At 44.3% G+C, this 14,971-nt stretch overlaps 1 protein-coding gene across 6 annotated transcripts in view; it reads left to right on the top strand.

Moving 5' to 3' along the window:
• Positions 1-13,278, top strand: part of LOC119168255 (uncharacterized) — a 523,033-nt gene extending 509,755 nt beyond the window's left edge. For 3 of the 6 annotated variants that reach the window (XM_075867240.1, XM_075867239.1, XM_075867236.1), the window contains 6 exons: positions 1,913-2,322; positions 4,411-4,713; positions 5,114-5,370; positions 5,759-5,937; positions 7,161-7,303; positions 10,229-13,278. In XM_075867240.1, the coding sequence (XP_075723355.1) occupies positions 1,913-2,322; positions 4,411-4,713; positions 5,114-5,370; positions 5,759-5,937; positions 7,161-7,303; positions 10,229-10,474 (1,538 nt within the window). In that variant the 3' untranslated portion in view covers positions 10,475-13,278. The remainder of the gene's footprint in view (positions 1-1,912; positions 2,323-4,410; positions 4,714-5,113; positions 5,371-5,758; positions 5,938-7,160; positions 7,304-10,228) is intronic. The other 3 variants (XM_075867238.1, XM_075867237.1, XM_075867241.1) reach the window with 3 other exon arrangements.
• The last annotated feature ends 1,693 nt before the right edge of the window (positions 13,279-14,971 follow it).

Here is a 14,971-nt window from a genome sequence, read left to right as displayed (position 1 = left end):
GGTTTTTGTTTTCAGATTTCTTTTTGTTGCGATAACAAATATATAGACAGTCTCGGCTCATTTTTGCCGCCGCCACCGCCGTTATACACCGTGTATGTATACGTATCTATATATATATATGAAAACTCAAGAAAGAAAAAAAAAGCCGCCCGCGCTCGGCGCCCAGCTCGTCGCTATGCGCCAACGCCCGGCTTATCACCCACGCCCGTTTATCTCCCACGCGTACTTTACCCCGCGAATTGGAGGGGGGGGGGTGTAGGTGCTTGTGCGCGTACTTTACCCCGCGAATTGGGGGGGGGGGGGTGAGTGCTCGTGCGCTTATTCTTCGGTGGGGAGAATCGTGTGCTTCGGTTTTTCACCGGGAAGATTGCGCCCGTCGCAATGCGCCAACGCCCGGCTTATCACCCACGCCCGTTTATCTCCCACGCGTACTTTACCCCGCGAATTGGAGGGGGGGGGGGGTGTAGGTGCTTGTGCGCGTACTTTACCCCGCGAATTGGGGGGGGGGGGGGTGTAAGTGCTCGTGCGCTTATCCTTCGGTGGGGAGAATCGTGTGCTTCGGTTTTTCACCGGGAAGATTGCGTTTAGTTGCCGGGCGTACAGAGATCACTTCGCTCGCTGCGCAGGCCCCGTTTGCAAAAAAAGGGCGCGCTTTTCAAACACAGTGAAGCAACAACCGACACACTCGTTAGTTCGCACTCGTATCTGCACCTGTGATTACGTTGCGTGCCTCGTTTTTGTTTAAACAGCGCTTTAAGCGTCGAGCTGTAAACGTTGTTAGTTAGGTTTTGGTCCTGCGTATGTTGTTTTCGTGCGCCATTTGTGCGTGGGCAGCGCGCTGCACGTTTCGATCCGCTAGCCGTTCTCAGCGTTACATTCCAAGTTGTTGCTATCGCATTCATTGATTCGCCCTTGTGGTGAAACTACGACTTTTTTGCGAAATTTTCCCAGTGTATAAGTTGCGCAAAAGGCGATACGGAATTTTTTACAGGTACAACCACGCCACAGCGTGTCTGACTAATTCTTTGTTTCGGTTGTTCGTTGACCTTAACACTGAAACTATTTTCGGTTGCGATAGTAAGTCAACTGCCGAAATTTCGGGTTTCGAATGAAGGTAAACTAGGTTGGCCTAAAACTGCGTAAACAGGGTACACATGACACTGATATGCGTACTGTGATGTATAGCTCATTCTTACGTCCTGTATTGTTTCAAGTAAGCGCTTTATGTTCGTCGCCCTTCCTTGCAAACCGATATACGGATATTTGGCGAATTCGAAGGAAATGCTTAGATACACATTACTAAAATTGCTAAATGAAGTGGCAGAATAAATATGGTCGTAGCTTTGATGTATTTGAATGTACTATGAAGTGTATATGCTGAGTTCTCTAAGATGCAATTTGTATTAGGGCGGGACAATAAATAAGTTTTTCTCAGTCACACTCTGGTGAACTTGTTCTGGTATTTTCTCCTATGGTTTGTTTATGCGCATGTTTTACATTGTTTGCACTCCGTCGCACTTTTAATGCGTAGTTTCGCAACCTTTTTATTTTTGTCATGCAAATACGTGTGTGTAATTCCCACCGCTGTATGCCCTGGTCTGGCGCTCGCGCCTGGTCGATTCTTTTTCGGGCTTTTTGTCCGTGCACCGAACACCTGACAGAGCCTAAATTAATTTAACCGGAAGTGTATCTGTCGTCTACTGCGATATGTTCCTTCCAGTTTCTCAAACACGCCCCAAGCATCTCAGCTCAGGTGATTATGATGATGATGATGTATCAACGAGCGATACGCGCAGGCATGCCATGCGTCGCGGACGGGTATCAACTCGCCCTTGCTTGGCTGATAATTATGGTGATGATGATGATGATGATGATGATGATGATGATGTAACTCAACGCGTAACACGCACAGGCATCCCGTGCGTTGCGGACGCGTACCAGCTGACGCTCGACGCCGACGAGTTGGGCGAGGCGCAGCGGGAACCGCTGGAGCGACTGCGGGCCCGGTTCGAGCAGGCGCTGCGCGACATCGAGGAGCGCTGGCGTCATCGGGTCGCCGATCTCGAGGCCCAGCTGTGCGGCCAACCAGAGGTGGACAAGGACTCGATTGACTGCGCGCAGTCGACCATCGCCAAGCTGCAGGACGAACTGAGCATGCGCAACGTGCTCGCCGAGCGCCTGCGTGCCGACGTCACGGCGCTGCAGAACCAGCTCGCCCAGCAGAGGGAGCAGCTGGCCTCCGAGCTCGCCGCCAGGGAACACGAGGTGGCGCTCCTGGGTGAGCAGAAGAGGGCCTCGGAGACGGCCGTTCAGACGCTCCAGGTGGGTTTGTCATTCTGTCGTTGATTAGGTGAATATGTATACATCGCTGCTGACTCAAAAGTCAATGGATTCGTTCCCGGCCGCACCGGCCGCATTTCGAAGGCGGCGAAAAGTTACAAGCCCGCGAACTACGTGATGTAGATGGTTGAAATTCCCGGAGCCGTCCACCACTGCGCGCCTTATAATTTCATTGTTGTGTTGGCATGAAATCTCAGATGCTATCAGTATTAACTATATGTGGGCTAATCCCGCCTATTTCGAGGGTTCGTCGAAGCAGCATTCAGGAGATGAACTTTCTGGAATGCCCTTCTTTGCCACGCGTTTCCAGTGCCGCTCTTCATACTCGAATGAATGCCGACTTCCCTGAAAACCTTTAACTGGGATAACAGCCTTGATAATTCATTTACGGTATCACTTTAAACAGGAACATCAAAGACTATAGTAATGCTAAAGCCCGTTGGTAGCAGATAATGTTAAAATGAAAACAACCGCTGACCACCAAAAAAAGAGGAATGTAAAAGTAAGATTTTTCAATGCTTGCACGGGAAACGAAAATTCTAATATTGTGGTTTAAACGTTCTTTTTGTGTGTGTTTGGGTGTGTGTGTGTGTGATTCTCGTCAAGCTGCCTTTGTAAAAAGAAAAAAACATTTCCTTGCCTATTTTTTTTAGTTTTGACCGTAGGTCAGGTAATACTATGAAGTTCAGTCAGATTCACTCAAGAAATATATTTTCAGTTTTGGACTCACTCGTGCTCAAACTCGCAAAAATTTTTTTGAGCCCAACTCTCTCAGACTCACACTCACAAACTTTGTCTTCAACAAGACTCGCTCGGACTCAAACTCATCAGAAGATTAGTCACTGAGACTCAAACTCATTGCTTGATATGAGTCTGAGTGAGTCGACTCATGAGTCTGTTAGTCTAGAATCAGCTTCTTAAACTATAGTGTCACTGCTCCTAATGGTGCCCGTGGACATAGTATCTTCAACAACAAGAGCTGAGTGCTTAAATACCATTAAGGTCATTTTTCTTGCGAGAGGTGATGGCATGACGCATATTTATCAAAAACTTCCTTGGAAGAGTTGGTGAAGGGGGAGGTAAAAGCACACTCCTACGCAATTCGCTCCTCTGATCAATAAATACTGAAATGATGTTTGAATGACACTGCTTTGGAATACCTATGAGTAGATGTGAGTACGAATTTCAATCCAGGCAATGCTGACAGTAATGCTGAAGATGACTAGACAAGACATTAAATCAGCAAAATAAAATGTGGAATTCACTCAAAATCACTGAAGAAATATATATTGTGCTTTGGATTGACTGGGACTGACACTCGCCAAAATTTTCCTCAGCCAAACTCACTGGGACTTACACTCGCGAAAGTATTACTCACTCTGACTCACTCGGGCCTAGACTCGTAGCTCGATCTGAATCTGAGCGAGTCCGAGAGAGTCAACTCATAAGTGAGTTCACTGACCGATAGTCTTGACTGGCCATGCATATTTTTTTCATTCAGTATATGACTTTCTTTGAAGACAGTGAGGCACATGATCTCTCTTCGGAGATTGTTTTACTTCCTTCAGAGAGCCGTGGGGCCAAACAAGATCATTCACATGCCTCCTTAAAGATACACTAAAGAGAAGGGCAGTTTTTTTGCACCTTAATACATAGCAATTTCACAATACCGAAAATGCGTGGCAAAAATACCGAAAATGCTTGGTAAGCGAGGGGGCACGCAGAAAGAAGCTGCGGGGGGTGACCTCTCCGAATTTCTGCGCAATACACCATGGCTTCACACATTTTGATGGCACTCACTAGGTCATACGTAGGTCATACGTCTAAGTTTATGACCTAAACGCAGCCACGAGGAAGTGGGTTTCTATAAGAAAGTGAAATGTCTGAAACACTTGAGGAACACCTGATTGTCATGAAAATAAATAAGCACTATTCTCGTAGGAGGCACAGCGATGGGCGTAGGTGCAGTTGACATTATTTCTCAGGTTGTAAACAAGTGTACTCTAGTTTCGCATTTGAACGGGCCACCATAATGCTACCATTGTTGAAATCTGCATCACCTCTATGCAGGCGAAGTTAGACGAAGTGCAAAAGAAGGCTGCTGAAGAGCAGAACAACAAGAGCGAGGCTTGGAACACGGAGCGTGAAGCCCTGCTCGCGAACGTCGAGGCGAAGACGAAGCAGCTAGAAGAGTTCAAGGCCTCTCTGGTGGAACCAACAATTTCAAGCGAGGCCCTTAGCCGCCTTCAGGGTGAAGCGGAGCCCTCCTCGGCTTCTGATGTCGAAGGCGAGACTCGTAGTCACCTGCAGGCCATGTATGAGTCAAAGCTGGCGGAGGTGCGGTGTCAGGTCGAGCAGGATCTCGTGCGAAAGGTGAGAAGCTTGATGTAGGTTTGGGTTGGTTGGTTGGTGAGGCATTCCTGGATAGCAATTACTTTAAATAACTTGCTCGTTCTTTTTAAAAGGTATTTAGTATTTGTAAATGTGTGTGTCGTTATTTCCAATATAGAGTGCTCCTTCTTTTCCTATCAAGCTGTATGGGGAAAACAAATTGTCAGAAAACACAGAACTTCAAAAGAAAAGTGAGGCTTAGATAGGCTAATTTGGGAAAACCGCATGGCTTTGTAGCCAACGTTTGGACTAGTAAGCTTGACTTCGTGATGCATGCTTGGTGTGTGCATGTGTATTCTTCGTATGAAGTGTACATCTTGTCATCTGACCCTCTAGATTATTTCATTTGACATTGTTTGACCTTTTCCCTTTTTTTCCCAAGGTTCGCACTGATGTGGAGCGTGAGCTGCGCACCAGCCTGGAGCAGAACCTAAGGTTGCAGCCCAGCCGGAGAGACAGTGACCCTCAGGCGCAGCTCAGAAGGCCACAGGACCTGACAGCCCAGCTGACCGAGGACATTTGCCAGCTGCTCAGGCAGTGCTTACGATGCAGCGCAGGCTCCAACGCCAACACTGACGTCGAGGTCGAAGGGAACGTCCCTAACCAGGCCTACAAGACAGATGTTGACAGCGCACCCAGGTGGAGTACTGCTAAGACATCTTGAATTAAGAAAACAATTCAATCATTGAACCACAGGTGTGAAATTGCAAGAGGACAGACAGGGTGACGCCTATGCAAGTCTCGTGCTTGGTGTGACATTGTGTTAGATTTTGCAGCCTTCTTTTAGACCAGTTCTATATCTTCAGTGAGAAATCATCATGACTCATGACAGAATTTAGGTAAAAAAAGCAAAATAGTCATTGCCTTCGCAAACGGTTTTTGATGGTCACTTTTACCGTAGCATTACAAATAGCACTTGTTAAAGTTCGGAAGCATCCATATTGTATTCCAGTGTGATACTGAACTTGGTCGATAACATTGGGTTAACTAGAGTGTGTTTTTTCATGTGTCATTCACTAAAATGCAGCGATGGCGGTGATCCGGCCGCGAGTCCACACAAAGTGACGTCGGGAGCGTCCCTTCAGGAACAGCTGGCCAGCCTCATCAGCAAGGCCATCAGTGCCATAGAACGCCACCTAGAGGCTCTGCACTTGCAGGAGCATGAACGGCTGAGAAAGAACTGCGAAGAGCAGCTACAGCGACTCAGTGAGTTTGCATAGTCACACTAATATGGTGTCCAAGAAGGATTGCCATACACAAGAAAAAAAGTCAGTTTTGCTGCAAGGACAAAGCATTAAATGTGGCTCACATGATATTGTGATGTCATACTAAGTAATGCTAGCAGAGAACCCCTCTATGATCGCCTGGTTGTAACTCTAAAAGTTCTGATTTAAGAGAAAAAAAGCTGCTTGTGTGAGCAAAGTGATTATTATCATGCTTGTAGCTTTAACACAAAGTGAATAGTGAGATGCAGCTTGTATAAGGGTACAAGTAAGCGGTGGAAGCTCGACACATACAAGGGTACGAGCCACTTACTGATCTTTGTTGAGTTAGTGCACTAGATTATTCTATTTGGATGAAGTTTATCGTTGCTAAGATTGCTCTAGCAATATAAGTGAACAGCAAAATAGCTGACGACGTATTTCAGGGGTATCACTGCACTGTCAGTGCAAAAATTTAGGGGGTGCATCGTTGGTTAATATAATAATACGCAGGTAGTGTTAGGTTATAAAGTGAGCAGTACTAGTACCATTATTAGTATGATCTTCATAAAATGCACAAAGTACTGTATGAATAGGCTACCCTGCATAATAAAAGCGTGACAGGGCACTCGTTGGAATTGAGACAGTAGCCGAATATTTGTCAGGAGAGATCAATTAGACCATTCAGATATGAAAAAGTTAAGCAAGTCCTTAAAAGGCTAGTGAGAGCATCAAAAACTGAAATGCTACGTGACAAGAGGTGTCAGTAATGACTACAATGTCTTTAAAGAAAAGAATACTTCTTGTCACTTGCTCACAATGTTAGGCACGTTAAAAGTAAAAAGCTAGCTCTTTTCTTCAAACTCCTTTTGGGAATAATGCTACTTGTCTACACCAGTTCAAGCTTTGTCACTAACTGTTACACCTGTTACACATTTTGGTGAATCACTCTATGCAGAAATTGCAGTAACACTGCTGCAAATGCATCTTTTAACAGCATCTCTTCACAGCTTTTCCAGTATGAGCATTCCTTTCATACCTAATGATGCATTAACTGCATTGTAGTCTTATTAAATTAGTGCTGTTTTGTCACTAATAGGTAATAGTTGCTAACAAATGCTTTGTTTTGCATACACTGACTGCACCCCTCTTCCCTTCATCCCCAATTCTTACATCTGGCATTCGCTGCTCTGTTGTACTTCGTTGAAACACCTATGCTGGTGACAGAGCAAAAGCACATGATGGAGCGCTTGGAGTGTGAGCTTCAGCACAATGAGGAGCTCGAGCGGCTACGAAAGCAGCAGCAAGAACATCACCACCATCATCATCAGCACCAGTCCTGCCCAGCTAGCCAACATCAGCCATCTGAGGTTTGTAGCCGACACTCCTTGATCTGCCGGGTGGTCGCTTTCTTCTGGCGCTGTTGGCTCGGTCCTCTGCTTTTCCTCTTCTGGATTGCACTTGCTTTAGCTTTGCATGTGGCTTCAAGCACAGCACGTAGGTTGTTTTGCAAACTGGCCCCACCATTTGCAGAGTAGCACCAGAAGAGATTCGCCAGCAGTGGGGATGAGAGCCGAAAATTATGCTATAGTAGTAAACTGCTCAGAAAACTTCAGAGGTGGGGTGCTTTTTTTTTAGTAAACTGGGAAAATTCTTCTGGGGGAGTAAGCTGTCAAAAAAACTCCCCAAAGGAAGTGTTTCTTTAAGTTCTTCCTATTCCCTTGTGTATTGAAGATTAGATTGGTGCAAGTGATCTGACTGGCTCAAACTGCAAGCATGGGTTATTCTAACATGATGATATATTTGTCTTGCAATATAACTACATAGGATTCAGTTTGCCTGCTACATTGTCCCCTGGCCTGCTGTAGTGAAAATCTTCTATCCTGTATTTTTTTTTAAATTAGGATGCTTATTTCCTATGGCTAAAAAAGTGTGACTGTGGGGGGCTGAGTGTGTTTTGTTTTGGTTTAGTAAACCAAATTTTTATTTATACTGCACCTACTTGTGGCATAATATGTGCAAATGCACATGAAAAATATCTTGTAACAATTGTTTAGAGCCGTGGACTTCACATGGCCGTAACTTTTAACTTTCAAATTATTTATGCTTGTGAGAATTTATTGACGAATCATCACTGTAATATTGGAGAAATTGACATATGTACTACGTAAATGACAATCTCTTAGGGAAATTTTGTAATTCGAGTCTTTTATAGTGCAGAGTTTTATTATTTGTAGTTTTATGTGTTCTCTTAAACCATGGCCTTTCCTGAATGCTAAAAAAGTGAAACAAAAGTGAACATCAGGCTGTGCTTACAGACAGTTTCTAGTGACTGCATTGCAAACTAGTTTTTAAATCTTCTTCCAGCTGCACCTCAGCTATTAGCCTACACTTGTACGATGTACATGCAAATAGACATTGTTGTTGTGGCATTTTACAATTTTATCATAACTAACTCAAGCCAGTTTTATGCGAATTTATCACTTTTCGATGGCCACGAAAAGGACATATTATGAGGTTTTGGTTGCAATGGCGTTTATTTGAGGCAAGATCTCGGAAAACAAACGGGCAGAGCACACACCCAGACTATGATAATGACACACGGCGGTGATTAGGGCAAAGAGACTAGCAGATGATGGTGATTATGATAATGCAGGAATGAGGAAGAAGTAAATGAAAAAATGCCAATAATATGTAAGAAATGCTTAAATCTCTGATTCAAATGCTATATCTATTTAATGTGACTGTTGCTGGCTGTTTGTGTGAGAATTAGGCGCATCCCCCTGAAATTCATGCTTGGTAGCATATACTAGAAATAATGTTTACTTGTGCATTTATAAAATATGCGTAGCATCACTGCACAATCTGATGATATTGCTAGTATCCGAACCTATCTAGGGGTACCGAATCCCGCGCTGCTATTTGACTTGTGGTGGGCAATTTTCATGAAAATTCCTTCAGGAATGAAACAGGCACACCATAGGGCAACTGAATAATGTCTTTTCTTATGCCGAATTAATTATGTGAAGCCCTTGTTTGTGATCCCATTCTGCTATATAGCCTGCGAGGCCTCTCATTTGGACTTTCTATTGCAGGCATATATTTATTTAGCTATAGCAATCAATTTAGGGAATAGATATCTTGGTGACATGGCATTGGATATTTCTTGGTATAACTGGTCTCACTATTTATTGATACTGGTCGGTATTGATATTGGTATTTTGTTGGCATAACATCATGCATTTAATTACATTCATGTTGAATCTTGATAGTATAGTACTACGGGTGCAATGTCGTACTTGGAAAGCAGTCTGTTTTAGTTTCTTTTTTAATGATGTTGGCCTCTCGCGAATAAATAGCTTTTAGCAAGGCTTATTTTAGCTTCTGTGATACGAATACTTGCTGAATAAAATTTCCTATATTAAAAAAACAAAGAACTCTGTTTAAGAATTCTTCGTTTAAGAATGTGCATCATTTCATAAGTTGCTTCATGCGATTTTAGTGGTATATGTGGCACCCGAAGTGTTGATATCTGTGCATGCTGATACCTAAGTGTTTGTATCTGTGAGCATGAATGCTGTGCATTCATTAAAAAATGTTTTTTTCTGAGTAGCTTTTGTACTATGCTGTGTCGTTTCCATGTTATTCTTTTATCAAACTGTGAAATTGTTACTAACCGTGAGTTTTTTCTTTTCTTTTCTTTCTCTTCAACCGACTTCGTGCCTGCTGACTCGTCACCGTGTGTCACGGAACCTTCATTGATCGCACCCTCCAAAATGTACTAACTCACTGACGACTGGCTGATTTGCTGCATAACCTGTATTCCACTCTGCTTGACTGTCCATCATGTGATTTTTCAAATCTGAACTGTAAACTGTGCAATTAACATCATGTGCACATCAACAATCATTTCAATGACACTCAATGTTTCTGCGAAATGGCAATTGACATTTCAACATTTATCCATTTTCATCATCGATCTTTTGTGGCGTCACGTCCTATGAATATAAACACTTGTCCGTGCTTTGTTCTATTGGTACTTCTTTCACGCCTTTATCTGTTAATGCCACGAACGTTTTACTGGCTTCCAAATATTTTGAATATTTTATTCTCATGTTTGGCACTTCTTCAAAATGCTTTCTCTTCTAATATAATTAATTTCATCAAATTGGGATTCACGCTCATTCCAAAACTGCTCCTGGACTGGCCTCAAAAACAAACCTCTGAACTGCCGCATTTGCTTGCGCTCGACTCTTGCGCCCAACCTGCACGAAAACCAACACAATTTCCTACAGCAGCCTCAGCCGCAGCAGCTGCAGTCGAATGCAGTCGGACCGAGTAAGATCGACACCCTGCTCAGAGACCTGTACGTAGAGAATGCTCGGCTGCTGCGTGCCCTGCAACGTGCCGAGGACGGTCGGAGGCGTGCCGAGCACAACAGCACGCGCCTGCAGTACAAGTGTCGTGTTCTCAGCAAACTCCTCACCGACGTGACCAGGGCCGCGGTGGACGGTGGAAGCTCCAGAGTGGCGTGTGCTTGAACCTCCAGCCACAGCTTCGTTTTTCGAAGACGAAGTTGCTTCATTCCTGTAGTAACTATGACATATCGAGCAAAAGGGAAAAAAAAGAAAACAGCATGCCCCCAACAATGACTGGAACGCCAGTTTGTAATGTCATAGTTCACAGGTACAGGTATGGTAACGCAAATGTGCAAAGCCACCTGTGAACACAGGACAAAGTGCTAGGTCTTTCCTGTGTCTGCATCACCCTGTGACACAGGACAGGTGGATGTGTCTAACCTGTGTCGGCACTCTGCCTTTTAACACGTACAGGACAGAGTGCTGTGTTTGTCCAGTGTCACTGCACGATGTTCTGACATCGGGCAGATAGTGTGTGCAATTCTGTCTTCCAAGGCAAGTTGTTGACACAGGAAAGACACAGCATGTTGTCCTGTGTCAGGGAGGGTAGTGCTGGCACGGCAAAGACCCAGCACATTGTCCTGTATCTTCTGGTGTCTTGTTATGTTTGCGCTGTTGTACCTATGAACTTAACGTACTAGAGTTCGTTTTTCTTTCCTGTCTCGATGCTGGTGGTTGCAGGTAGCATTACAGATGTCACTTCACCGATGGTCGTCATCGTCCTTTGTTCTTGACACAAGTCAATTGTGTGCAGTGCCTGTGGTTACTGTCATGGGTCTCATCGTTTTTTATCTGTAACACAAGCAAGTTGTGTGCAGTGCCCGTGGTTATTGACAATGCCAACGGTTATTCACAGTGACAGTGTGGATTGCAAGAATCAGTGACGTCGGTGACGATCAACGCCTGTCCTCTGGAACGACTGTGTTTTTTTCTGCAGCATGACCTCTGTAGTTGTCTGCAGCAGTGGTAGTTGCCTGCAACACCAGCAAGTGTGAAGAACGTCAACAGTTATAAGGAATGTCACTGTCAGCCAGCAGGGTCTCTGAGTTGTGCAATGTTGTGACAGGCTTCGTGTCACAAAGAATGTGTGTATAATCATTTTATGCAGCGGACATCGACAGTGAACTATGTGCTCGTTTTTTCTTCCTCTGCCCTTGTCACTTTTCTTTTTTTACCCACTGCATAAAAATCTGCAGTGATGGGACTACTGATTGTCATATAACTTTTGGGATCCAAGAGGTGTACTCCCAGGCAACGGAAATTCAATTTGTAGCTGGATTTGTTTAAACTTAAATTTTGCACTTGGCAGAAGTTTTGGTTGCATAATTTAGCTCGGATTGGATGTATGTCTGGTGAGAAATTTATCAGTTTTAGACTGAATTTTCCATATTTTAGCTGCGCATTCATTAAATTCAAGCTGAATTGTAAAGCAATAGCTTAATCATAGAGCCAAGAACATCAATAGCTCAAAAAATTCCTGGTTGTGTCATCCAGCTGAAAGCTGAAACGTTTTTTTATCTGGGATACTACATAAAGTGCATAAGCCCTTATTCAACGTTGTTTTTTTTTTCGACAGAATTGTGGATTTCAGGATGCTTATCTTTACTTTTTTCGTGCCTTGTAGTAGAAATGGCTTTTCAGGCAACTTCAATCCAACGCGCTTTTCATGGTCAAATCCCATACTTAGAGAAATAAATTAAATGACGAACCAATGTTCTCAGCCGATTGTGTATTTCGAAAATTTAATATTGGACATTTTTGGTCAGCCTGATTCAGACCACAGCGAAAATAATACGGTCAAAACAATGTTTGCACCCTTTTTCTTGTGGATGTTCTGTTTTCACTTTGTATTTAAATTATTCTCCTCGAGTACTTGTTGCCTTTTGATGTCTTGACCTGGAACAGACAAATTTGTCTACGCTAGGGATTCAGAACACAAGTCTCGCTGTGTGTCCTTATGCTAAAAAAAAAAAAACATTATCTCATTGTTTTAGATAGTTTTTTTTAATATTAAGTCCCCTGATTTCACCTGGTGACCTGCAGTTGGCATGATATACAACTCAAAGGCTTGTTTATAATGCAGGGAGTGTGTATAGGAGGTATAGTTGTTAAAAACATAGTTTTGAGAATTTCAACTATGTTGGGGACTAGATACCAGACTAGATGAAGATAGGATGTATGCACAATAATATTTGTTTAATTGAAAGCAGTTGACCTTTAGTAGTGTGAATATCTGAGGTTGCTTTATTGTGTCCATATATTTTTTTTGCCATAAGTTTATGTTAAAGAACAAAGGGTATGTGAAATTTTGGAGGCTTCATCAATATCAAAAGATAACGTAGATAGAAGGTTCAGTGAGTCATTTTTTTCACAAAACTTGATTTTCTTCAAGGCAGGTGACGAGGCGGAGAGTGTACTATCCTCATGCAATGTTGATTGTTTTGATTAGTTATTAGTGTACGCTTATTCTGTCTTCTACTACTTTGATCTCTAATTTTTTAACCAGCTGAAGGCTTCACATTTTGTTTGCAAGAGCCATTTATATGTTATCATGTCATCTTATACTTCTTGACTTGATTATGTGTGTTCAGATGAAAGAAAAATCATTAATATTGAATCTTTATCAACCCAACTGACTGATTTGCTAAATTGCCTTTGTGCCTTGTACGTACGTAATTGTGTTCACCCAGAGAGCTTTGGGAAATAGTTTGTATCTTATAGATCTTCAAAACACCTTCGGTGCCTGTTGTCAAAGCTGATGTTATATTTGCTAATGAAGTCATCACATCAGTGTATTAATGTGTACACATCGCTCCGGTCTGCTGGTGTGGGCTCGTTACACCAGTGTGCCTAAGTGGGTAAAATAAAGCAGTGTACTAGTGTGCCGCATTGCTACCATATATTGATTTCGGCACATTACACCAGTATATTGATGTGGGTGCATTCCTAAACCTGTGCCTTATTTTTTGTGCACATTACACCAGTGTACCAGTGTATACAAAATGACCCGTGTCTCTTAATCTAAGAACTTCAGAGTTCTTATGACTAACTATAGATTACTCGCTTTTGCCAGAGCCGGAGGACGTGTGGCTATAACGGTAATTGCAGGATCTCCACTGTAACAAGGGTGCTTCTGATGAGGGAGGTCTTACCGGCCTGCCATTATGTTAGATCGATGACTTCAGTAGTCGGCAGTGTTGTGACCGGCGCCAGAGCGGAAGAGGGAGCGGCGCTCCTTTAATCTTCAAACAAGTAACCGAACGACCGGCTGCCTACTGTTAGGACCGGCGCCAGGTCTGACAATGGATCGGCGTTCCTTTTGATGTTCCTTTTTAGTCGCCAAACGGGCTGGCGGCCTGTGTCCGCCATGTATTGTTCCCCCCTGGCCGGAGGGTGCGGCGTCTTGCCGCCGCGACACCGTGAGCAGTTCGGGAGACCACAAGTGCCGCTTCTTCTTTGGAAGATGACGGCGGCGGCGGCGGCCGGAAATCGTCCCGCTAATTGAACGAGTCGTTCGGCGACCATTTGAAGCTTGTTTACGGCGGCCCTTTCGATGGATGCAGTCATCAACTTCAGACCCCTCGCCCAGCGACACCCCTTGACGAGGAGGAGCCACGTTCGTGCCACATGGCCGTGCAGTGACCACGCTTCAATTTTGAACGTTCACGTGGACCGTGCGTGCTCGTCACCCTCGCGGGTAATGTGTGATCCGTGGTTGGACGGTGCCCTCTGTACGCGGTCCCCGATCTAGGGATCTGGGGAGGACAGACCCTTTATAATGAGCCCCCGCGGCTCATTCGTGTGTGCTTTTTTTCGAGAGCAGAACCGAGCAGAACCATGTAGAACCAAGCACCATGTAGCGCTATGTTAGGAGACATGTAGAGGCCTGCCACGTTTGAGAGCTCACCGTGTAGGGAGTTCGCAATGTACATATTGTAAATAAACCCTCTTCAAGTCTCTCTTCCTCCTGCCTCGACAACTTCATCCCGGACCTCCGGTGTCTGGAAACCCCGGTCGCAACAACTGGTTGGCAGCGGTGGGATACGAGTCTGCGACGGAGAGCGACATGTACCGGAGGCCAGCCGAAAGCCCTGGAACTCGGCGGGATCGAAGCAGCGTACCACCACCGCACGTAATGGGGTGAGTGCCTGGCTTTGTGCTTGAGATATATCGAGTCTTTTAGCCTAAATTCGTTAAAAGATAGATATAACCAACAACTGCCTGGCCACTGTGGTTGTTATCTCAGCACAAGGCAGCACTGGATGATTATCTGAGCAAGTACGCTAAAGCAGGAAAGCTTAGATGATTCAATAGGAACAAGGGGTAATGTTTCAAAATTTCTAAGGGTACGTTGCGGGTTAAATTTTAGGATGTTGTAAAAAGCAGGAGTGAAAAATTAACAAGAAAAAGTAGAGAGGGATGTTGGCCACGTAGTGCTACTTGGGTGCTTAAGCTTGTGGTCTCCGCTGTGAGATTTGCCAGGCTTCAATTTCTCTAGACCCAGAATTGAGGCGCTGGTGGGTTTGTGTTTTGTCACAGCTGAGCCAAAGCAAAGTAGTCGCCATGGATCTTACGAGATTGACGAGAGAGAACCTGCTGAACCTGTGTTGGGATCTGGAG

This window comes from Rhipicephalus microplus, chromosome 6 (genome assembly GCF_043290135.1).
Source record: "Rhipicephalus microplus isolate Deutch F79 chromosome 6, USDA_Rmic, whole genome shotgun sequence".
Lineage (NCBI taxonomy): Eukaryota > Metazoa > Arthropoda > Arachnida > Ixodida > Ixodidae > Rhipicephalus > Rhipicephalus microplus.
This window is presented reverse-complemented; position numbering and strand designations above follow the sequence as displayed.